The sequence below is a fragment of the Phocoena sinus genome, chromosome 21 (assembly GCF_008692025.1).
Source record: "Phocoena sinus isolate mPhoSin1 chromosome 21, mPhoSin1.pri, whole genome shotgun sequence".
In the NCBI taxonomy this organism is placed as follows: Eukaryota; Metazoa; Chordata; class Mammalia; order Artiodactyla; family Phocoenidae; genus Phocoena; species Phocoena sinus.
The window spans coordinates 34,706,183-34,729,209 of NC_045783.1; the positions used below are offsets into that span (position 1 = coordinate 34,706,183).

General features: G+C 48.4%; 1 protein-coding gene across 5 annotated transcripts in view; it reads right to left on the minus strand.

Moving 5' to 3' along the window:
- The window catches only part of SH2D4A (SH2 domain containing 4A), a 73,986-nt gene that overhangs the window by 40,810 nt on the left and 10,149 nt on the right, over window positions 1–23,027 (minus strand). For all 5 annotated transcript variants that reach the window (XM_032618379.1, XM_032618378.1, XM_032618377.1 and 2 more), the window contains 2 exons: window positions 12,288–12,447; window positions 10,833–11,004 (listed from right to left, as the gene is read on the minus strand). In XM_032618379.1, the coding sequence (XP_032474270.1) occupies window positions 10,833–11,004; window positions 12,288–12,447 (332 nt within the window). The remainder of the gene's footprint in view (window positions 1–10,832; window positions 11,005–12,287; window positions 12,448–23,027) is intronic.

A 23,027-nucleotide genomic window follows, 5' to 3' on the forward strand; every position in this document is an offset into this window, starting at 1 on the left:
ATTCACTTTTTAAACTGGTTTGAAAAGTGGTTCATTCTGGCTTCTAACCTAATATTCACTCTGTTTAAAAGTAGGACTATACTATCAAACAAACGTCAAGAGCCTTTGGAATAAACACGAAAGCTCCAGTGAACAGAACATTTTTAGTGCTTATATGTTAATGGTGAAGAAGAAAATGATGAATTAAGGCAGGCATCCCCAAACCGCAGGCCGCAGACCGCTAAGGGTCCCTGGCCCGTTAGGAACCGGGCCGCACAGCAGGAGGTGAGCAGCGGGCTAGTGAGCGAAGCTGCATCTGCCGCTCCCCATCGCTCCCCATCACCCGCATTACCACCTGAACCATCGGCCCCATCGCTCGCATTACCACCGGAACCAACCTCCCCATCACCCGCATTACTGCCTGAACCATCCCCCATTCACCCCCCATCCGTGGAAAATTGTCTTCCATGAAACCAGTCCCTGGTGCCAAAAAGGTTGGGGACAGCTGAATTAAGGGGCTAAAATCAAGAGTTTTCATTTGAAAACAAACTGCTAGTTAAGGATTGGCTCATCCTGATCTTACACCTCTTAAATCTATGGTATCCCTTAGCAGACTGATGGTCAGAATAGCAACCTCTGTGAGTGCAAACATCACATCAGCTTAATTAATTCACGATACCTGGAGCCCCAGCAAAGAGAACAGTGACTGGGCACTTACTAGGGCCTCAATAAGTATTTGGTGAATGAATGAACACACTATATATTCATGAACACGTTCTCAATCATTAAAAGATATTCAGTCTAGGGCTTCCCTGGTGGCGCAGTGGTTGAGAGTCCGCCTGCCGATGCAGGGGATGCGGGTTCGTGCCCCGGTCCGGGAAGATCCCACATGCTGCGGAGCGGCTGGGCCCGTGGGCCATGGCCGCTGAGTCTGCGTGTCCGGAGCCTGTGGCCACAACAGTAAGAGGCCCGTGTACCACAAAAAAAAAAAAAAAAAAAAAAGTGTTCAGTCTAGTTTTAATACTAATAAGAGAGACTTAATTCAAATTCTCCAAAAATCGATGGCCTGTCCCCACGCTTTGCTAACCAGGTCGCTGGAATAATCAGATTCCTATTTCTATTCTCAGCCATTTTAAGTGAAAAGGGAATTTCCCAGTGATGACTATAATAGTAAGCTTTTGAGCATACTGGGGTTTAGCACTGTTTTTTTTTTCTTTCTAAAATAGTGAGAGAGGCAGAATAATGAAACCATGCTTTGATAAAGTGACAAAGAATAATAATATAGAGAAAGTGGAGATACTTTCCTAAGGCCAACTAGACTAACAGGATGAAAAAGGGACATTCAGTTTTACTGCTGAAGGTATGCTGTGTGGTCCCTGTGGAGAGATTTTACTGAAACATGAACTAGGACAACGGAGAACTTAGGGAATCTTTTCCCCATTTCTCTAACATCGTTCCTAGCAAAATCTATGCACAAAGACTACTGGAGAGTCCGACTTGAAAATACAGTGGACTCTAGTACGATGTGTAACTTTATGGCACCTCTTTAAATAATGCATTAGTCTTTAGTGCCTGAGTTTATTCTGAGCAGAGCAGAGCATGGAACTGTCATGCTGCATGAAGGTCTGTCCGCCGGCATCGCACCTCACCCACGACTCCTCCAAACGATGTGCAAACAGCAGAACTGGGCAGTAACATCCTCAGGAAATGCAATAATCAGAACTAATAAGGGCCGTTAGGGCAAAGCGTTTCAGATATGAAAGAGTTTCAGAGGCCGCTCTTACAATTTCACCAGGGAGAATATGATCCATGAAGGAGAAAAGGAAGACAGCAAGAGAAATAAAGTAATTGTTAAATGTAAAGTTTAAGGATATTATAAATATTTATATATTTATTATATTTATATAGCTGTAATATATATAAATATAAAGTATAAGGATAGCAACAAAGGATTGTTAGGAGAGTAGTCAAAGAGTCTTAAAAACATGGTTGATTTGGGAAGTCTTAGGAGCCTAACAATAAATAACAATAGAAAATAGTATTTACATATGTAATATTTTACTCACATCCAACCCAGTGATTTGTAGCTACTGTAACCTCCATTTTTCAGACCAGGAAACTGAGCCCCAGAAAGGTCAGCTAGGCCCCACAGGGTTCCATATTTTTCTTCCCAGCATGCTACTCCAGTGAGGGATAAATGAATCATCGCCAACATCACGTGCATCACACAAAATGAAGTTGTGTTACCAACTTTGTAATGTACAACTCTCAACACCAGAACTGTTTTTCTCTTTTGTAATTCACTTTATATGAAGCTTTTAATATAACATACTACTTTTAAAAGTCCAACAGCTTAAAAGGCTTTTAAGGGCTTACGATTCTGTGATTCTATCTTATGTAAAATTTTATTCTACAAACTACCATGAAATTCTACTACAGTTACACAAACACTACTGGGGTAATTGTGTAACTCTCTGATTGTGGCTCTTCTCTTGAATTAATAAAATGAGCACGGTTAATTCCTCGTCTGTTTTTACCTGGTATACGCAATACTTTCATCTCTCACAAAAATAATACTGAAATGCTTCCTTCGTGTATACTAGGAGGGAATATACATCAAGAGACAAACGGTTACTGGTTTGGGATTATCTCTCTTTTTCTCTTCACATTCAACTCAACCCTCAAAATTCCACTTGCATTTCAAGAATACATTTCCCCTTCTGTTTGCAGTGGTGTCCTTATTATTAGCGTGACCCCTACTCCCTCTGAGGGACTGGTAACATGTCTGTCTGCAGACAAGAGCCAGCCTTCCCACGATGGCTCCACCAGGCCCTGGCACAGGGCGTCTACCCCTCGGTGGGGGAGGGTTCTCCACCCGCCTACTCCCCTAGGTTAAGTCACCTAAGGAGCTGTGCTCTAATACTACTTTTCACTCTTAATAGAAAGCCGGTGCCACATAGAACCCCAAACTTTGGTTGCTATGTAGAAGCACCTCGAGATGAATAAGGGTCCAAAAGTAGCAATCAAGCATATTCTTTTCCATTCTCTTCAAGTGGTCTGATCTCAGTATCTTGCTTTTGAATCTCTCCTTTATGAAGGCAAACAATCAAAATCCAGTTTTAGAGAACTGCTGGCTTCTGAGTAGACAGCAAGCTTAACAACTTCAGTCTAGAAGAGGTGAAGGAGGTCAGGAAGAAGGAAAACCTAAGTGGAAGCCTTCCATTGTGTCTGAAAATCATTACCCAGGTACCCCTTCACTGTTCTCTACTGAAGGGAACATAACGCTACGAGTTAGAACAACACCTAAAAACACATCTGAACACTACCACAGTTTCAATGCCAACTTTACAATTAAAATGCACATTTTAGTGCCATGTTTTTGTTATCAGTTGTTATAGTGAAATGACAGATGTAAAAGCAGGTGCCAGAGCCTTGGGGCAGTGTGGGAGGGGTGTGTGTGTGTGTGTGTGTGTGTGTGTGTGTGTGTGTGTGCGCACGCACGTGCGCGTGCATGGTAGAGGTGGAGAGGTGAGAGGTCTCATGTCTAGCTCCATTTGGTTAAAGAAGATACTATGTATGGCGGGGAAGACTCTTGCTCAAGGGTTTTTAATCTGCTAGCTTCGAGGTCCTTTTCGGGGTTTTTTGAACGCTTTGAATTCCAAATGTTTGTGTTCTAATTTTTTTTAATCTCCTGGTTTGCAATGTGGTCCACTTTGAAGGCCATTTCTGTTAAAAACAAGTAATTCTCCAGAAATAAAAATCTAAAAGTGAGCAGATAGTTTTATCCAAGGTCCCCTTTGGGGCAAGGACAGTCAGTCTACTGATGAATGAGTCCCCAGCCTACAAATCACCTGACACAGAGACACACAAGGGCTTATCTCTTTTTTTTTTTTTTTTTTTTTTTTTTGCGGTACGCGGCCCTCTCACTGTTGTGGCCTCTCCCGTTGCGGAGCACAGGCTCTAGACGCCCAGGCTCAGCGGCCATGGCTCACGGGCCCAGCCGCTCCGCGGCATGTGGGAGCTTCCCGGACCGGGGCATGAACCCGTGTCCCCTGCATCGGCAGGCGGACTCTCAACCACTGCGCCACCAGGGAAGCCCAAGGGCTTATCTTTTAATTCGCATCCCACCCACCACCCTCAAACCTGTTCTTTTCCCTCCCAAATTCTCCTGTGGGAAGGGGTTAAATACTGACTGCTTTTGGAGGGCTGTCCACGCCAAGGGTCCCTAAGGATCTCTGCTCAGCAGAGGGGTACTCCTAGTTCTTACCCAGAATCCCCCAGGAAGGGGCGCCTGCTCACACAGTGCCTCGTCTGTCCTCTTCTCTGGCTCTTATTAACTCCTCATCAGACTTGTCTCTGCCTGGGAATGGCCTCTGCTTCCCAACCTGCATGTCTCAGAACATGGCTGGGTGACAGCTAAATTCCATATTTACCATCACCTCCCATTCAGGGACAGGCTCCCAGCAACACTGAATGTTTGCTGTGATCCACTGAGAACCAGAACACTGTCACTAGATATTAAGCAGAACATCATTTCTGAGTTTCCCAAGTGCTGCCACTGCTGCCAAAAACAAGGAAAGGGAAGTATTTTGTAGAGGGCAACAGCTTCCAGAAAAGAAGCCATGCAGGCAGCTCTAATCTAGGGATCATTTCTGTCTCCTCAGATTGCACCAGCCACTCAGCCTCCCTCTGCCTCCACCTCCTCAACTGAAAAATGAAAAGGACCAAGCCTGGGCTCATGCTAAGAACAGCATCTCATAACTGAAGGACTTCAGGGGCCATTCTTGCTGTCTCCATCAGATGATATTAGGCAAGCAACCTCCTAAGTTTTTTTCAGCTTCCTTTGTAAAGAAACAATGTTGCTAATTTAATCCCTATTTTATAGAGGGAACTGATTCCTGTAGGATGGAGCCGCAGGTCACAGAGCTGCTTCTAAGGATGGAAACCTCCATGCCCAGACTAGAGGTATTCTATGTCAGCTGCACTGTTTCAAGGTATCTGGTACTTAATTGGGCAGTCTTACTTTTGGTTATCCATTTGTTAAAATGAAAATTTTAAGTTAACATAAATATATAAGAAGTATTTTGTAAAGATTATCCTCAGTGTGTAAAAAGATGCTGAGACTGGACCCCAAGTTTTCCAAACCCCGAGGCAGGCATCAAATAACTCTTCTCAAATCCCTCAGGTTTGCTTCTTGTGGATCTAAGGGTTAAGCAGAAATTCTCTACCCTTAGAATTGGGACAAATCTTTCACTGTTCTAGAAAAGATCTGCTTGGATGAAGCCATCTGCCAGTGAAGGTATAAAATAAATCACTGTTACATTGGTATAAAATAATCCAAATGCAAACCTAAAGATTGGGCTGTTTACTGTTCTGGTTCCATGGAGGGAAGGGTACAGGTCTCTACAATTTTTTATATGTGAGAAGATTAAGCAGACCCAGGTGGGTCAAGAGGTATAGTTTACAATCTGGGGCTGGAGGGCTGTGGTGAAAAGCTGAGGCTAGGCTAGCCAATTGACTAAGAAGGACGTAATATGCACTTTATTTCCAGAAATGGGGCTGGGTTAACCTCAGCCCTATACTGCTGGGCTTGGACCTCACACCCCTGCCTAATTTCTGCTTGGATGTGAAAGTCCAGCCCTGGTGATGTGATTTTTCCAGTGAAACTGCATGGAAACCCTCCTTAACAGCCATAAAGACATGAAAAAATATTCACCTTCAGGCCACACAGGCATGGGTGTTGTTTAGGATCACCGGCATTTACAGCTGGAAGGCTAGGAGGAGTCATCTCAGCAAATAGATTCCATCTCTAGCGCTCGCTGCCAGGACTGAGCACGAGACATCTGTGGACAGGATGCCAGGGTGCACGTGCCCTGGGTCGGGGGAAGGAGAGCTGTGATCCATTAGTGATGTCTGCCCAGGTGTAGGTGCATAAGAGGTCTTATGCTTTGTGTCTACATACCTTTTAAAAGCCTCTCATTTTATAGATAAGAAAAAACGAAATCCTGTAGACACAGAGTGAGAATGAAAGACCAGTTCTTCTGACTGCGTTTACCATGCTTGCTCTCATTATGTTACCACAGAGCAAAAACCTACCGTAAGTCCACAATGCCTTATTAACAGTTCTGAAATCCAACAAGTTCTGAACGTACATAACTCATATTGAGGGGAAAACCTGGACTAATTTGGACTAACATGAGATCATTTACAGTATTTACAGTAACTGATTGCAAAGTGTAACCAAACCCTGCCGGGGACACTATATCTTATACAGTATATACACAGCATTTCTTCTATAAAATCTGAAAAAATCTGAAATCTGAAACACATCTGGCCCAGGGGTTTGGATAAGGGAGGGTAGGCCAGTGGTACTGAGTCCACTGCCTAGAGGGTGTGGCAGGTAGAGTAGCCCCCAAATGTCTACACCCTCATCCCCTGGAACTTGTGTCTGTGTTATGTAACACAGGAAGTTTGCAGGTATTCATTATAAGCTACAGACCTTAAAATAGGGAGACTTTCCTGGATTGTTCTATTGGCCTCAACTAATCACATGAGCCCTTAAAAGCAGAGAAGTTTCTCCAGCAGGAGTCCGAGAGATGCAGCAGAAGGTCAAGTCTAGAATCTTAGCATCTCTCTAAATTCCAAGCAGGAGAGAGACTCCACCTGCCTTTGCAGGAGGGGCCACACTGGCAGCACGAGAAGGCAGGCAGGCAGCCCCAGGACTGTCCCCAGGCTGACAGGTTGACATTCGCCAACGACCTGAATAAGCATGGAAGTGATTCTTTCCCAAAGCTTCCAGATAAGATCCCTTCTCAGCCAACACCTCGATTTCTGCCTCGTGAGAATGGAAGACCCAGCCAAGCCATGTCAGATTTCTGACCTGGGGGCTGTGAGATAACAAGTGGGTATTAAGTTCATAGTAATTTGCTACGGGAGCAACACAAAACTAAACAGGGCAAGCCTGATTCCTCCCCCATGATACAGCCTCTAGACACCCTCCCAAAGTGCCTTCCCCGCGTCCCAGCCAAGCCCCGCCTGGGTCAGGCCGCTCCCTCCCTTGACCCACTCAAGATGCTTTCACTCTGACGCCCTCCTGGCCCCCAGGCTTCCCCCGGCCAGCTCCGCCCTCCCTGGCCAGCCCCGCCCTCCCCACCAGGAACTTGACTCTGTCCTGCCTCACTGGGTGCAGTGCTTTCCAGGGGGTGTCCCTTCTTCCTCCCAAGTCCTGAGACACCAAGACTCAGTTGGGTGCCTCCCTTATGGCCCCGTAACACCTATCACTACACGTATGGAGCCCCTGACAAGCCTTAGCTCACAGAAGGACCGATTCGCCTCAGTCGGCCTCACCGACTCACTGGGTGCACGCAGGGCAGGCCGGGTGTAGGACACTGTCACGCAGACCAGGCAAGGCTTTGCGTGTTTCTGGTTTAAATAACCCCTTGGAGTTGTAGTGGGATTTGCAGTTTTCCAAGAGTTTCCAAATATATTATCTCATGTAATTTTTACAAAATAAACCATGAGATAAAACAAGGCAGGTATTTTTAATTCCCAGTTTTTACAGGTGAGAAGACAGAGGCTCTAAAAGGTTCTGAGGTTTGTCCGCTAGCCCACGTGAGAAACCCTGCCTCACAGACTCAGTGCTGCCACGCGCAGGGCAAACACAACTCTGAGAATCTGGCCGAGGCAGCAGCAGGGCCACATTGCGAGCTCTGGGGACACTGCCGTGGATCCGCTCTGGCAGGTGTCCAGGCAGTTAGATCTCATTGCGTCTGTTTCTCCGCTCTCCTCTTTCTCTTTCTCCATGTTTTCTTACAGAAAAAAGTCTACTGTTTAATTTGAAAGCCAACAACATCCGGGTCTAAAGCACTCCTGCTTTGGGGGCACAAAAGCAAAACCTCTCTTGCCAGCCGTGTGATGGTGACGATGCAGCCATGATAGCTTCCCCAGGGCAGACGAGATGGCCCAGCTCTGCCTCTAACACAGGCTCTGCACAAGCCACTGCTCTCTTCCTCCCCTCGGAGAACAGACCCTGTTTCACGTCTCCAACAGCTGCTGAGAGGATGGAGTGAGACAGTGCATCTAAGTCATTTGGCAACTGTCCAGGGATGCATGCACGTGAAGTGTCAAATTCCTCCCCCTCGCTGTGATCACCCCAGTTACCCACACGAAAGCAAATCTGCCTTTTCACCAAAGAATATCCCAGGCTCCTGGCTATGCTCTTAGGATGTGCTGTTTTCTCCTCTTGAAGCTGGCTTTGGCATTCTTTTAAGCTGATTTCATCTTATTCAAAATATTAGTGGGTAAAGAGGGAGGATAATGAAGGAATTAACTGTGGGATTGGCCCCCCAAGTCCTACACAGGCCCAAAGGGGTCCCTGACTACATGTTCTCCTCCATTCACAAGATAATCAGAGCAGAGCTGAAAAGACACTGGCTGATACAAATGCAGAAACCCAGTCCACTCTTATTCCCCAGTTAAATCATTAACTAAGAAGCACCACCTCCTATGAGTGACTGACTCTTACACAAGAGCTTCCACGGTGCTGAAGGCACATCAACATTTGGGTTGAATTTAACTTTTATCTCTTCTTCATAACCCTTCAGAGATTTTAGATCAGACCCGTAAGGAGTGCTTTCAGATTCAGGTCTGGAGAACTTTCTGAGCATATGGGGCACATTTTCTGGTGATGATCTGTCATGTGGAAATTCATTACAAGTCCAACAAGACCATTTTATTCTAGTAAATCTATAGCTGATTTTCCTTGAATACTTTTTATAATTCTGGAAAACTGATGGCTCTTTAAATCCTCCCATGGTTATTCAGATAAGCGTTATGATCACTAACATCAATAAAAATGGCTTGATGATTTTTCCTTTTATAATAAACTTTAGGCCTTGTGTAGGCAATGCAATTTTAAAGACATGACAATATCCTTCTAGATACTATGGTTAAATTATGGCCGAAACACGGAAATCTTTACAGCACAAGCCTGGATTGCATTTGGAAACATGCACTGGGTGACTTCCAAAGCTCCTGCCTTGGTTTCTCACTAGAGTTCTTGTCCAAGGAGCAGATCTGGAGAAGACAATCTGTTTTAAGTACATCAAAATTATGATGGGAGTGGAAGTTCAAGTAGATATACAAAAATGAGGACTTTCTGAGATATGGGGGGCAAATCAATCTCTCTTTGGGCATTAGTCTGTTCATCTGTACAAAAGAAATCATACTTGCATTGTGTTGTAAAATGAACTAAATCCATGAGGAAAAGCTCTGTGAACGCTAAGTCAAATTGTGTGTGTTTTATTCTTTTGTATAAAATCAACTTACATCTCCACCTGGAGGAGCATGAAAAGTCCCTGATGTTTCTAAACCAGACTCATCTTCTCTAAAACCAGCAACTGCTCCAGCAGTTCGTTCCTGTTTATGCTGATGACACACCCACACCCCCAGGCATCCAACCTTGGAAACATGGGCTGTGCTACAGACCTCACTCCCCTGCTCACTGGGATGCCCGATCAGTTCCTTTCACAATATGAATCTGCTTAGGTCAGCCCCTTGCTCAGAAATCACTGACAATTTCCAGCTGTTCTTGCACAGAGGGTCAGAACACGTAAGTCGCCCCCAAGACCCTGTCCTGTCTGGCCTTGCCCAGCCCCTCACTCTGTCATTCCCTCTGCATTCCAGCCACACAGCCCTGTCCAACTGTCCCTTTGCTGGAACCTCCAGCCCCAGGCAGCCTCTGTGGTCACCTCCAGCTCTGAGTCCCCGGCAAAGCCATTATGCACGCCCCGGTAGTGCTCACGTCCTGGGGTGAGAGAGGCACGGAAACATACCCCAGTCCTGGAGCACAGCCATCGTTTGAAATGAGATTTTATGTGAAGTCTTTCCCTGCTTCCCCAACTACGAAATTCATGACAGCAGTGATTCTATTTTCACTCCTGAATTGTCATCTCAAGCCTAGCACATAATGGGTACTTGTTCATTGCATGAGTAAACCAATCATCTTGGGATCTTCTCTTCAATACACCTCCCACTTAACAGCCTCCAAGAGGTAGAGAGCACACACAGCGTCATAGAGCCACAGACCTAATGGAAGCCACACAGCTGCAAATCCCCTGTTAGTTCTCAGGGTAATTAAATCGTTGGCAGAAGAAACACTTCACCATATAGTTTCATTATTCTTCCAAACCATAATCCAAGCCGCAGATTACGTTTGAGCTTTTTAAACCACCTGACCTAAGAGAATCATCCTAGTTCTGAGTACAGAATGCCGTTGTGTTGAGGCAACAGCTGTTCCACAAGCCCAGGCAGAACCTACGAAGCCAAGAGACACTGATGCTCTGTCCTCAACAACAGGGGGGGTCCATTAGGACATATCGAGGTCCCGGAGGTGCCCGTGTTACAGGCAGGCCCAGCAAACTGCAGCCCGAGCACCAGACCCGGCCCCAACCACCCTGGTGAGTAAAGTGGCCACAACCTGTGCACACCTGCAACAGAGGCCGCAGGGCCGAGGAGCTCCATGGTCCACCATCTGGCCCTTCAAGAGTCTGCCGAGCCATTATAGAAGGCACATAACACGGAAAAATAACCCCGGAAATGTCTTAAAATGCACAGTTTTGTATCTAGAGTTCTTTCCTCACACCTTCTCCCGTGAAAAGGGTGCCTTATACTGTTTGTGAAAAGGCAGGTGAACCAAACCCCCGAATCTCCCAACAAGGAGTAACAGCAGGGCCTTCAAGCTGAGAGGGATTTGTCCCAGAAAAGCCAGTTTAGGATCCTGACGCTCAGTGACCCCAATACCTCCATCTCCCCCGTCATGAAATTCCGCACATTTACAGACAGGAAAGACTCACGGGCGTTTTCTGCTCTTCTAGGGGTGAAGCTGGCCCGCGGCCGCGCCCGTGTCCCCCCTCTTCTGCCGCCTTCTCACACACGCTCCGAGGCTCCCGGTCACCTGGTGCCCGCACATCGGAGGAGTGTGACTTTGGTTTCAAGCTGCTGGTGAATTCTCTGGACTGAGTTTTTCTGAAGAGAAACAAATGTGGAATAATCAAAGACAGTCTTCAACAAAGACAGCTTTCCCAAAGTAGAGGTCTGCATTCAAATTACGTGGAAACCAGTAATGGGTACCATTTACGGAGCGCTGATGGTAGGCTGAGCCCTTTGCTAGGTATTTAAAGACATTAACTTAATCCTCATAACAACCCTGCGAGGAAGGCGCTGTTATCCTTGCTTTGCTGTAAGAGGCTCAAAATAATGGTCTCACTCATCCGAGGCCACGCAGCAGCCAGGACTGAAACCCAGGTCTGCCTGGCTCCTGGTTCGGAAGCTAAACAGCCAGGGCACACGGCCTTTGTGTCATCAGCAGCAAAGAGTCCCTTTCTCTCCGTGTGCCCACTTACGGCTGTGAAGTCACAGGACCGCGGCACGGAAGAGAGGCCCACGTGTCTGTTCCTATTTCCCCGCTCGCATGGGGCTGCCAACACTTCGCAGAGGCCACCCTGGCACCCAGCCCAGGGGACCCATCCCCTGCCTCACTGCTCCCACCCAAGCTACCTTCCTGTCTCTGCAGTTGATTATGTCGCTTCCTCATTCACCACCTCCTCACTGTCACAGAATAAGGTTCCAACTCCTAAACCGGGCCTTCCAGGCACTTCAGAGCACGGCCCCCCTCACCCCTGTGCACCCCAAAGAGGCGGAAGGACTCACCATCACCCAAAGTGCCATACATGCTCCATTGAGTGGTCTTAATGACCCCTCTGCCTGCATTGTCCTGCCTGACCTTCTGTAGCTGGAAAACTACTCACCTTTCAAGGTTCACTGCCGTGGATCAGGATGATGGGCTCGGGGAGCCCTCTGCCTGACCTTAGTCCCAGCGCACACCACAGCCTGTGTGTCTGCCTGTTTCTCCTCCTGAACTGCAAGCTCCTGGCCCGTCCCTGAGCTCCCAGCACCCAGCACAGACAAGCACCCTCGGGCCCGCTTCCTCTGGGGCCCCCAGAGCCTGAAGCCCGAGGGGTCCCCGCGCCGCACCCCTCCCACAGCTGCACTGTTCCAGCGCGAGGCTAGGGAAGCCCGGGGTCACCAGGGAACCACCTCCACGCCCAAGCAGGAAAGCGAAACGGCCGACATGGTGGCGCTGTGAAAATGAAGGGAGTCGCCGGAAGTCTGAAGGAACTTTCCAGAAGCTGGGAGTCACCGTGCGCCCTCAAGTCCCACCAGGCCCCCCACAGGGTCTGAGAGCGAGAGGTCTCGCAGCCCCATTGTGTGGTGCCTGGCCAGTCCCTCACGGGCCTGCAGGTTCATACCTGAGCTCCCGCACCTCCTGCCCCGACTTCAGCCGTGCCCTCTGGGCAAGGATCTCATCACAGAGCGTGTCGTAGGGTTTATCGAGGTGGTGCTCACCCATCACCCACACCCAGACTTCCTCGTCGGCTCCCAGTTTCCAATGAACCGATTTGCCGTTGTCTGCAGGCAAAACAGAATTTGGATGAACAAGTATCTTTAGCCATGGGTTAGGATGTTTTTCATCATTCAAGTATCTGAAAATCAGATGAGGCAAAGCTCGTCCAACCTGCTCAGAATGAGCAGCACTCCCAGGGCGGCGGCAGTGGGCTGCAGTACGCTTGTTTGAAACTATGATGGATGTGGTGCCCATTTTCTAAGTGAAGATGCAAGATGGGAAGAAAGCAGGCATTGTCTGCATTATGTTTAGGGCAACAAAGCAGCATCAGGCACCAGAACATCTGCAGCCTAAGAATCTCCCTGCAACCCGGCTGCTCCAGGGCTTGGGGTGTCCACTACATTTCTAGGTTTCATTGCTGAGTACAAGGCAAACACTTGAGAGTCACACCGGCTTTAGTCTAAATCCTAGCCCTGCCACTTAGCTGTGTGGCTTGGACAAATTATTTAATCTCCCTAAGCCTCAATTTTCTTACCTGCAAAATGGGAATGCTAACATCTACTCAGGAGGATGGCTGTGGGGAGGCGGCGACAGCCGTGCAGGCAGGTCCCCAGGTGTCTGACACACGACACATGACGGACTCACAGGAGAGGCTGGCGCCACCGTCCCTCTGTACTGTTGACAGACGGACGTGCCAGCTCAGAGACTCGGGCCAGCCCATGAGAGATGACACGCCCGAAGTGTGAGACGCGGGGAAGCTACTTGAATAACCGAACCTGCGCCTGCTCCCAGCAGGGGTTGTGTTACATTCTCTCTAGTTCCTGCTCCTCAGATGTGGCCGCACAGGTCATGTTCCCTGAAACCCGGGACGGTGGACCATTCCCAGGAGAGGGGGTGGGCAGTCCTAAACCTGAAGGCCCCAGAGGGGACTCACCAGGGCTATCGTGGTCCACGGCTGGTCAAGATGCCTGGGCCTGAGGACCCACACTAGCCAGTGGTGTTGAGTGTGTGACATGGGCAGCAGCTGGCATGCAGGCCGGGCCGTGGCCATGTCACAGAAAGTAGAGTGAAGGTAAAGAGGCAGAGGCTTTGGGGCAGGAAGAAAGGGAATTAGATAGGATGTGTCAGATTTAGCGGCCCTGACAGGGGTCTCTGCTCTGAAGACACTGGGGTCCTCCAGGGGGCCCACACAGCTCCCTGAATCCAGGGAGGGGGAATCATTCCCGTAAACTGAGTGTCGGCCTGGTGCCCTCTGCTTCGTACCAAGATAGGGGGGCTAGCAGGGCCTCTGTGTAGCTCCTTCCACAAAATCCTACTGCGTTCCTAACGCTGGCAGGATGCAGAGCTGGGTGCTGCGGAGATGTGGGGTGAAACATCCTCCTGCAGGTCACCCAGAGCCTGGGAGAGAAAGAGTAGGGTGGTAGGTCACTGACTTAACGAACTTCACTGCGTATCTGCTATGTGCCAGGCCCTGAGGTAGACACGCGTGAACACTTACAAACAAGACAGACCAGTCCCTCCTTCTAGCTGGGGCAGGCAGGTGCTGACCAACTAGTTACCTAGAAAAGTTGCAGTAACTGGGGAGGGGTGTTGAAGTGCTGCGGGATGTGTGGAGGGCCGGGGACATACACCGTAACCACGAGAGATTTAAGTCCATTGAGGATTCAGAGGACGGAGAATGCTTCAGAAGGACAGGGAAGAAATAAGAAGTTCTTTGTGTTCAGTTTGGGAGGATGGATATGGAATCTGGACAGAGAATAGGGGTGGGTTTGGTGCTGGACACAAGGAACAGCATGACCAAGATCAGAGAAGGGAATCAACATGGGGCCATGGGGAACAAGGGTCTCCGTCAGAGCCGAGAGGCTTTAGAAGCCACCTGGCCGTGGGCTGAGGATCATGCAGGGGGAGCAGGTGGCCGCCTGGCACAGGTCCCAGACACCAGGCTGAAGGGTTTAAATTTAGGCCCTGTGTTGCATAAAGCCAGAAAGTGGTACTAAAATCCCAGTGCTTCTACCAACTCTTTACGTGACCATGTATATATCACAATATTTCTCCGAGCCAGAGTTCCCTCTTTGATAAAACAGAGGTAATGAGTCTGAACTCACAGGCCTGTCACATGACAAGTGTTCAAAAAGCATTAGCTCCATGTTCTTGGTCTGAGTGACCAAGCAAGAGTCCACACCTGTAAGACATGACACCGTAAAACTCCTAGAAGAGAACATAGGCAAAACCTCCTCTGACATAAATTGTACCAATGTTTTCTTAGGTCAGTCTCCCAAGGCAAAAGAAATAAAAGCAAACAATAAATAAATGGGACCTAACCAAACATATGAGCTTTTGCACAGTAAAGGAAACCATCAACAAAATGAAAAAACAACCTATGGAATGGGAGAAAATATTTGCAAATTATACAAACAACAAGGGGTTAATATTCAAAATATACAGACAGCTCATAGAACTCAATATCAAAAAAATAAACAACCCAATCAAAAAAGGAGCAGAAACCTAAACAGATGTTTTTCTAAAGAAGACATACAGATGGTCAACAGGCACAAGAAAAGATTCTCAACTTCGCTAACTATTAGAGAAATGTAAATCAACCACAATGAGCTATCAACTCACACCAGTCAGAATGGCCATCATCAAAACGTCCACAAATAATAAATGCTAAAGAGGGTGTGGAGAAAAGGGAACCCTCTTACACTATTGGTGGGAATGTAAATTGGTGCATCTACTATGGAGAACAGTATGGAGGTTCCTTAAAAAACTAAAAATAGGGCTTCCCTGGTGGCGCAGTGGTTGAGAGTCCGCCTGCCGATGCAGGGGACACGGGTTCGTGCCCCGGTCCGGGAAGATCCCACATGCCGTGGAGCGGCTGGGCCCGTGAGCCATGGCCGCTGAGCCTGCGCGTCCGGAGCCTGTGCTCCGCAACGGGAGAGGCCACAACAGTGAGAGGCCCCCGTACAGAAAAAAAAAAAAAAAAAAAAAAACTAAAAATAGAGCTACCATATGATCCAGCAATCCCACTCCTGGGCATATATCTGGAGAAAACTCTAATTCAAAAAGATACATGCACCCCAATGGTCATAGCAGCATGATTTAAAATAGCCAAGACATGGAAACAACCCAAGTGTCCATCAACAGATGAATGGCTTAAGAAGATGTGATACACACACACACACACACACACACACACACACACACACACACACACACTGGAATATTACTCAGCCATAAAAAAGAATGAAATATTGCCATTTGCAGCAACATGGATGGACCTAGAGAATATTATACTAAATGAAGTAAGTCACACAAAGAAAGACAAATACTATATAATATGTGGAATCTTATATGTGGAATTTAAAAATAATACAAATGAATCCATATCAGAAACAGACTCATAGACATAGAAAACAAACTTATGGTTACTAAAGGGGAGAGGGATAAATTAGGAGTATGGGATTAACAGATACAAACCACATAACAGGTACATAAAATAGATAAACAAGGACCTACCATATAGCAGTGTATAATTATTGTACTGTATAATTATACCTACTGTATAATTATATTCAATATCTTATAATAATCTATAATCAAATCTAATCTGCCAAAAAACCCCAAAACCAAACCCTATGCTGTACACCTGAAACTAATGCAGTATTGTAAATCAGCTCGACTTCAATTATAAAAAGAGTCCAGGACAGTCTCTGTGCAGGTGGTGCCAGGACCAGGAAGCCCTGCAGCACGTCCGCACGCAGGGAGGACCTGGACCAGGTGGTGTGCAGTGGGTGTACAATGATGTTGCAGGAGACAAAGGGTGGAGAGAAGAGGGGTGAGGCCAGCCGGGCCTGCACGAGGGGAAGACGGCCTCCAACGGGGCGATGGCATCTGGGCAGCCGAGGCAAGGAAGGACTCAAAGATGAGGCCGAAGGTTTGAGAACGTGGGATGATAAACAGTGACGTCAAGAAAATACGTGTTTGAGGAGTTAGGTAGTGAACGTTTTGGGAAACGAAGAATAAACTATTTTCAGTTTTACTAGAAACCCAGATGGCAAGGTTGAGCACATACCTGAAACATGGAATTGAAGTTTAGAGTGAGGTCAGGATGCAGTGTGAATGTGGGGATTACTTTACAGATGCCATCGTGGACACCGCTGGCCCGGAGAATGAAACCCAGGAGAGACCCTCGGAAAAGCACGTGCTTCGTCAGGACACAGAAGAAAAGACAGGGGAAGGAGAGTCCTGATTCAAAAGGAAAAAGAGGGAGAGGGAATTCTGACTCCTAAATAACTGGAAGGAGAGTGGAGAGGATGCCTTGCCTCCAGGAGAGGAGAGGTTCCGACCTCAGAGACGGTCACTTCAGACAGACGGGGCAGGCTACATGGGGCACAAAGGACTGGGCACAAGTTACTAGGGGAGGAGCAAAGAGGGTTCGGCGGGGCTCAGCGGGCATCACTGAGCTCCTGCCATGACCTGCTGTGCCCGTGGGCAGGACAGAGCAGCCCAGGCGCTCAGGGGAACGTGGACGCTTCCACTGGGTTGCTGCGAGGGGAAGGAGTATGGACGCCAGGGACCAGGCCGGGGATGGGGACACAGGGACAGGAGAGAGCAGGGAAAGAGGGTGCTTTTGAGGAGAGGGAAAAGCTCGGCTGCTTAGAGTTGAAACTTAGCTGCACGGAACCCCGTTCAGTTCCCAGTGTGCCTCCTTAAGGTAAAGGTACAAGCATGAGGGGTGTTAACAGGGCAGGCACTGCAACTCGTCCTGACTTAATGCTCTCCAGGTGTCCTGGGCCTCCTGCTGACTTCAACTCAGAGGACAGTGAGAGAGGGACCTGTTACAGCACCTCCATTGAATTATGAGCTTGTTTCCCAGTCTTCAACTCATGTTTCTATGCTGCAGTGCTCTCAAGCTTGCTCTTAGGGACTCAAGAGGCAGTGCTGTAGAATGTCACACAAAAACAGTGACGGGTCACGCACGTCCCTGGCAAGGCCATGGCCAGGCCCATTCCGCTCTGACGGGGGAGCGTGACGCCGCTCATGCAGCACGTGTTGGGCCCGCAGGGGGCAGGAGGCAGCACCCGGAGGTGTGGTGTGTGTGACCTCCACTGAGGTCAACACGGCCCCTGGGGCTATGACTGTGCCTCAGAGTCAGCACCTGGTCTCCACTCTGACTGATCCACTTGGAGGGACGAGCACAGTAGCAGGTGCGCATGAGAGGGAGAGGGATGGAGAGAGGGAGAATTGCATGCTCTACCCCCACTGAGAGAAGACCATGGACTCGGAGAACAGAAGCCGGAAGAGCAACAGAACCAGGGCCCCTAACGCATCACGCATGAACTACACCAGGGCTGACGGAAGCAGGGCTCCTACCAACCCCAGGCTGCCGTGTCCATATGCTCCCTGAACTCACAACATCCCAGGACTCTCCCACCACTCTGGCCGCTCCTCTAGGTCACCCACCTCCAACCCAGAAACCAAAGGCTAAATGAATGCCTGGCCGGTGGGGCCTCCGGGACTCGGGTGCTATGGCCATGTCCCTTCTGACTGATGCCCATGCCAGGTCTGCCTTGAAATACTTAGAGCACCACCGAGGCTGTTACTAACCCTACTTGACCACAAGGAAATTGAGGCTTAGGGAGGGTAACTTGCCCAAGATCATAGAGGTGGTGAAACTGGAACCAGAATTCAAAATTCGGCTGTGAGATGGTAAAACCTGTGTTTAGAGCCACCTCTGATGCATTGTCCAAACGGAAATACTTTTGAGAGCAAGAAAGGAAACCCACCAACAGGAATGGCAGGAAATGGAGAACGTGCAGGGCTCTGCTGAGCAAGCTGGGTGTGGGGTCACTGGCATGTGCCCTCAGGGCCCTGCAGAGCTGGACAGCTCCAGCCTCATGTGCATTTAGTGAAGGACAAGGCCCAGTCCTACAGGCACTTCCTGAAGTTAACCTGGTAAGAATCCTGCAGTTACTAACACAGGTCCATCCTTTAAAACTTCAAAAATATTTATGCTTACTATAGAGACAAAAGGACAGGAAGGAAGTTGGAGAATGTGCATGGCACCATGGTCCAGGGAAGCAGGAGGTGGCACAGACAAGTGAGAAGGTGAGCCAGGAGGGAGGCCCGCTGAGTCCACAGCTCGTGGAGGTGAAAGGGAAGGGCAGCCAGTGAGCATCTGCATCCGGTGCTCCACGCATAAGACACCAGGTCCGTTACACTATCCAGCCCAGAGTGAGGGGCACAGACAGGGCTGGGACCAGTGGCTCAGAACAGACCTGGAGTAGATCTGGACCTGAGTTCAAACCCTGACTCCACCGGTGACCCACACAAGTTACTTTCTCCAAGTTTGTTTCCTTATTTGTAAGAATAAGGGGGCAACGTTCACCTCCCTGGATTCTTGCGAGGATTAAATGAAACAACATAAATACAAGGCTTCTGGCTGGCACACACTAACAGACAAGCAGGTTGGTGGGGGAAACCTCCCTGGGATGGAGCAGGTGGGGTGCAGTGAGGTCAGGAGTAACCAGGGGACTCCCGGGTTTCTGGCTTTGGTGACTCAGGGCCACAGATCATGGTGGAGATTGAGAGGCAGGACCAGGCCTGGGGGTGGGGAGAACCATGGTGATGGTGATTAACTCGGTTTTGCATCAAGTTTGCAGGGCCTAAGGGTCTTCTGAGCGGAGATGCTCATTGGGTAACTGACAAGGAAACCAAAGCTCAGGTGAAAGGTCTGGCTTTGAAATACAGGTGTGAGAGTCTGACATAAAGAGCAGAAGAGATGCCCCAGGGAGAGAATACAGAGACCCTAACCTTAACCTAGTCTCTGAGTCTGAATGAGCCTCAGGGAGTCTGTGAACATCGGGAAACTCTACACGAAACATCCTCTGTGTGCATTTTCCTGGTCCAAGCTTTTCATAAGTTTTCCATGGAGTCTATGGGTCCCTCAATCCCACCTCAAGGTTACCAACCACCGGTGTAGAGTGAGACTCCCCTGGGGAACACGGGTATTCAGGGTCAGGCAGAGACGAAAAAGAAGCCGTCATGGACACAGCAAGTGACCATGACACCAACAAGAGACTCTGAGAGGCAGCTCACAGGGTCAGACGCAGCTGAGGAATCGACTGACGTAAGAACTGACTCTAGCAGCAGAGGTCACCGTGCTGGGTCAGGAATGAAGGGAGGGGAGGAAGTAGACACGGCAGGTGGCACAAAGCAAGGCTTTATCATCATTTCATGAAAAAGGGAAGGTTTTGCATAAAGGAACTTGCCTGAGAATCCACAAATGAAATGTCACAAGCCCGAGTCTGTTTCAGGGGCACACGAGGAGCCTCTCGGGCACCACACACGGCGCCCAGAGCCCAGCCTCCTGCGTGAGGCTTCTGCCAGCTGGAGAGAGGTCCATTGCTAGGCAGCCTCCTTTGTGTGTGTTACCAGAGAGAATCTTACAGAATAAATGCTCCACGGCAGGACGCCGATGCAAGCACGTGTTCAGACGCGAGCAGGGCACCTGAAGACAACAGGAACTGTTACAAAGCTCCAGGTAAGCTGAACAGGTGGTACGTTTGTCAACAGCATTGGCTCCGGGAGAGTCAGACTCAGGGTCACTTAGTAGCTGCTGCCCTGGGCAAGTTATTAAGGTCCCTCAGCCTCATTTTCCTCACCTGTAAAAGGTGAACGGTAACTCAGCTCCAGGCTTGGCTGTGATCATTTAATGAGATGATATATTTAATCACAGAGTTCAGGGTCTGACATGCCGTCAGCTCAATCAGTGCTGGCTGGTGCCATGTTTACTGTCTAGAGCAGTGCTGTCCAATGGGCGCTCTGCCTGTCGTTATACATTTTCTAGTAGCCCAACTAAAAAATCAAAAGAGGAGTTTGCCCAAGATGATGGTGTAGAAAGACCCTGCGCTCACCCCCTCTCACAAGCACACCAACATCACAACTATCTGCAGAACAACCATCGATGGAAAAGACCAGAACCTTCAAGAAGAGATCTCCTACAACTAGACATAAAGAAGGAGTCACAACGAGACATGTACGCCAGGTGGGTGACCCATAGGCTGGAGAACAATTGTACTGCAGAGGTTCTCCCACAGGAGGGAGCATGCTGAGCCCCCATCAGCCTCCCCAGCCCAGAGTTCCTACACGAGGAAGATGACCCCCAGAGCATTTGACTTTTAAAGGCCAGCAGGGCTTAATTTCGGGAGCCCCACAGGAGTGGGGGAAAGAGAGACTTCACTCCTAAAGGGCACACACAAAATCTCACATGCACCAGGACCCGGGGCAAAAAGCAGTAATTTGATAAGAGCCTGGGCCAGACCTACGTGTTGGTCTTGGAGAGTCTCCCAGAGAGGTGGGGGTGGCTACGGATCACCCTGGGCCCATAAATACTGGTGGCAGACATATTTGGGAACATTCTATTGCGAGAACATTGCTGTTGGTGGCTGCCATCTTGGCTCAGGAGCGCCAAGATCTGGTCCCACCCAACAGCCTGTAGGCAGCACTGCTAGGATGCCTCAGGCCAAACAACCAACTGGATGGGGACATAGCCCCACCCATAAGCAGGCTGCCTAAAGACTTCCTGAGCCCACAGCTGACTCTAGACACACCTCTAGACTTGGCCCTGCCCACCAGCGGGCCAAGACCTAACTCTACACACCAGTGGGCAGGCACTGACCCTTCGCTCTAGGAAGCAGGCACTAGTCTCTAGACCAGGCTCACTGGCCAGGAGGCAGACACCAGAAGCAACAAAACTATGATCCCACAGCCTGCAGATTCAGCCCACCCACAGCTCACCAGACCCTACTGTGGGACCAGCTGGGACCTGGCCCTGCCCACTAGCAGGCCAGCACAAGCTTCAGGACACCCCAGACCCCAGATCCAACTGTGCCAGCAACTGGCTCCCCAACCACCAATGATTTGAAATGAGTTCTCGGATCCCTGGGCCCTGCAGCCAGACTCCAGGACCTGGCTCTGCCTGCCAGCAGTCCAGCACTAGCACCAGGACCTACGTTCACCTGTCAGTGGGTACACAATATCCCTGGAGTCTTTGGTACCCTGATTCCACTCACCAGTGAGCCAGCACTAGCCCCAGGGCCCCCTAGGATTCCTCAACCAGTCACCTTATGGCCAGATCCATCTACACAGCAGCCGGCAGCATCCACACAAGGCAGGGCCTGAGAACCAACCAGGCTGGGGACCAACCAAGACCCCCAGATGGCCTGCACACTCAGCCCCTATGACAGAAGGGCTGACATAGTCCTCTTAGGGGGCACCCCTAGAGCCTATACCTTGAGTGACAAGGTGGGAGTGTGCTGCTGGGACACATAGGACATCTCCTACAGAAGGCCACTTTTCCAAGGCTGAGAAACATAACTAACCTACCACATACATAAAAATACAAATAACAACTTAGACAAAATGAGGCAGCAGAGGAACATGTTCCAGATGAAGGAACAAGATAAAACCTCAGAAGAAGAACTAAGTGAAGTGGAGATAGGCAATCTACCCAAGAAAGAGTTCAGGGTAGTGCTCATAAAGATGATCAAAGATCTCTGAAGGAGACTGGATGCACAGAGCAAGAAGTTCGAATTTTTTAACAAAAGAGTTAGAAAATATAAAGAACAACCAAACAGAGAAGAATACAATAACTGAAATGAAAAATACACTAGAAGGAATCAATAGTAGACTAAATGATACAGAAGAATGGATCAGTGAGCTGGAAGACAGAGTAGCAGAAATCACTGCTGCTGAACAGGAAAAAAGAAAAAAGAATGAAAAGAAATGAGGATAGTTTAAGAGACCTCTAGGACAACATCAAATGCACTAATATTCTCATTATAGGGGCCCAGAAGGAGAAGAGAGAGGGAAAGAGTCTGAGAAAATATTTGAAGACATAATAACTGAAAACTTCCCTAACCTGGGAAAGGAAATAGTCACCCAAGTCAAGAAAGCACAGAGAGTCCCATACAGGACGAACCCAAAGAGGAACATACCAAAACACACTGTAATTAAAATGACAAAAATTAAAGATACAGAATATTAAAAGCAGCAAGGGAAAAGCAACAAATAACATACAAGGGAAGTCCCATAAGACTATCAGCTGATTTTTCTGCAGGTCAGAAGGGAGTGGCACGATATATTTAAAGTGATGAAAGGGAAAAACCTGCAACCAAGAATACGCTACCCAGCAAAGCTCTCATTCAGATTCGATGGAGATATCAAAATCTTTATAGACAAGCAAGAGCTAAAAGAATTCAGCACCACAAAAGCAGTTTTACAACAAATGTTAAAGGAACTCCTCTAGGTGAAAAAGGCCACAACTAGAAACAAGAAAATTACAAAATGAAAAAGGCAAACATACCGTAAAGGTAGGAGATCATCCACACACAAAGCTAGCAAGGAGGTTAAAAGACAAAAGTAGTAAAATCATCTATATCCACAATAACCAGTTAAGGGGTACACAAAACAATTAGATGTAAAATATGATATCAAAAATAGTAATTGTGAGGGAGGAAAGTACACAAGCAGGGTTTTTAAAATGCATTTGAAATTAAGAGATCAGCAACTTAAAACAATCACGTATATATATATATAGGCTGCTATACAAAAGCCTCCTGGTAACAGCAAACCGAAAACCTAT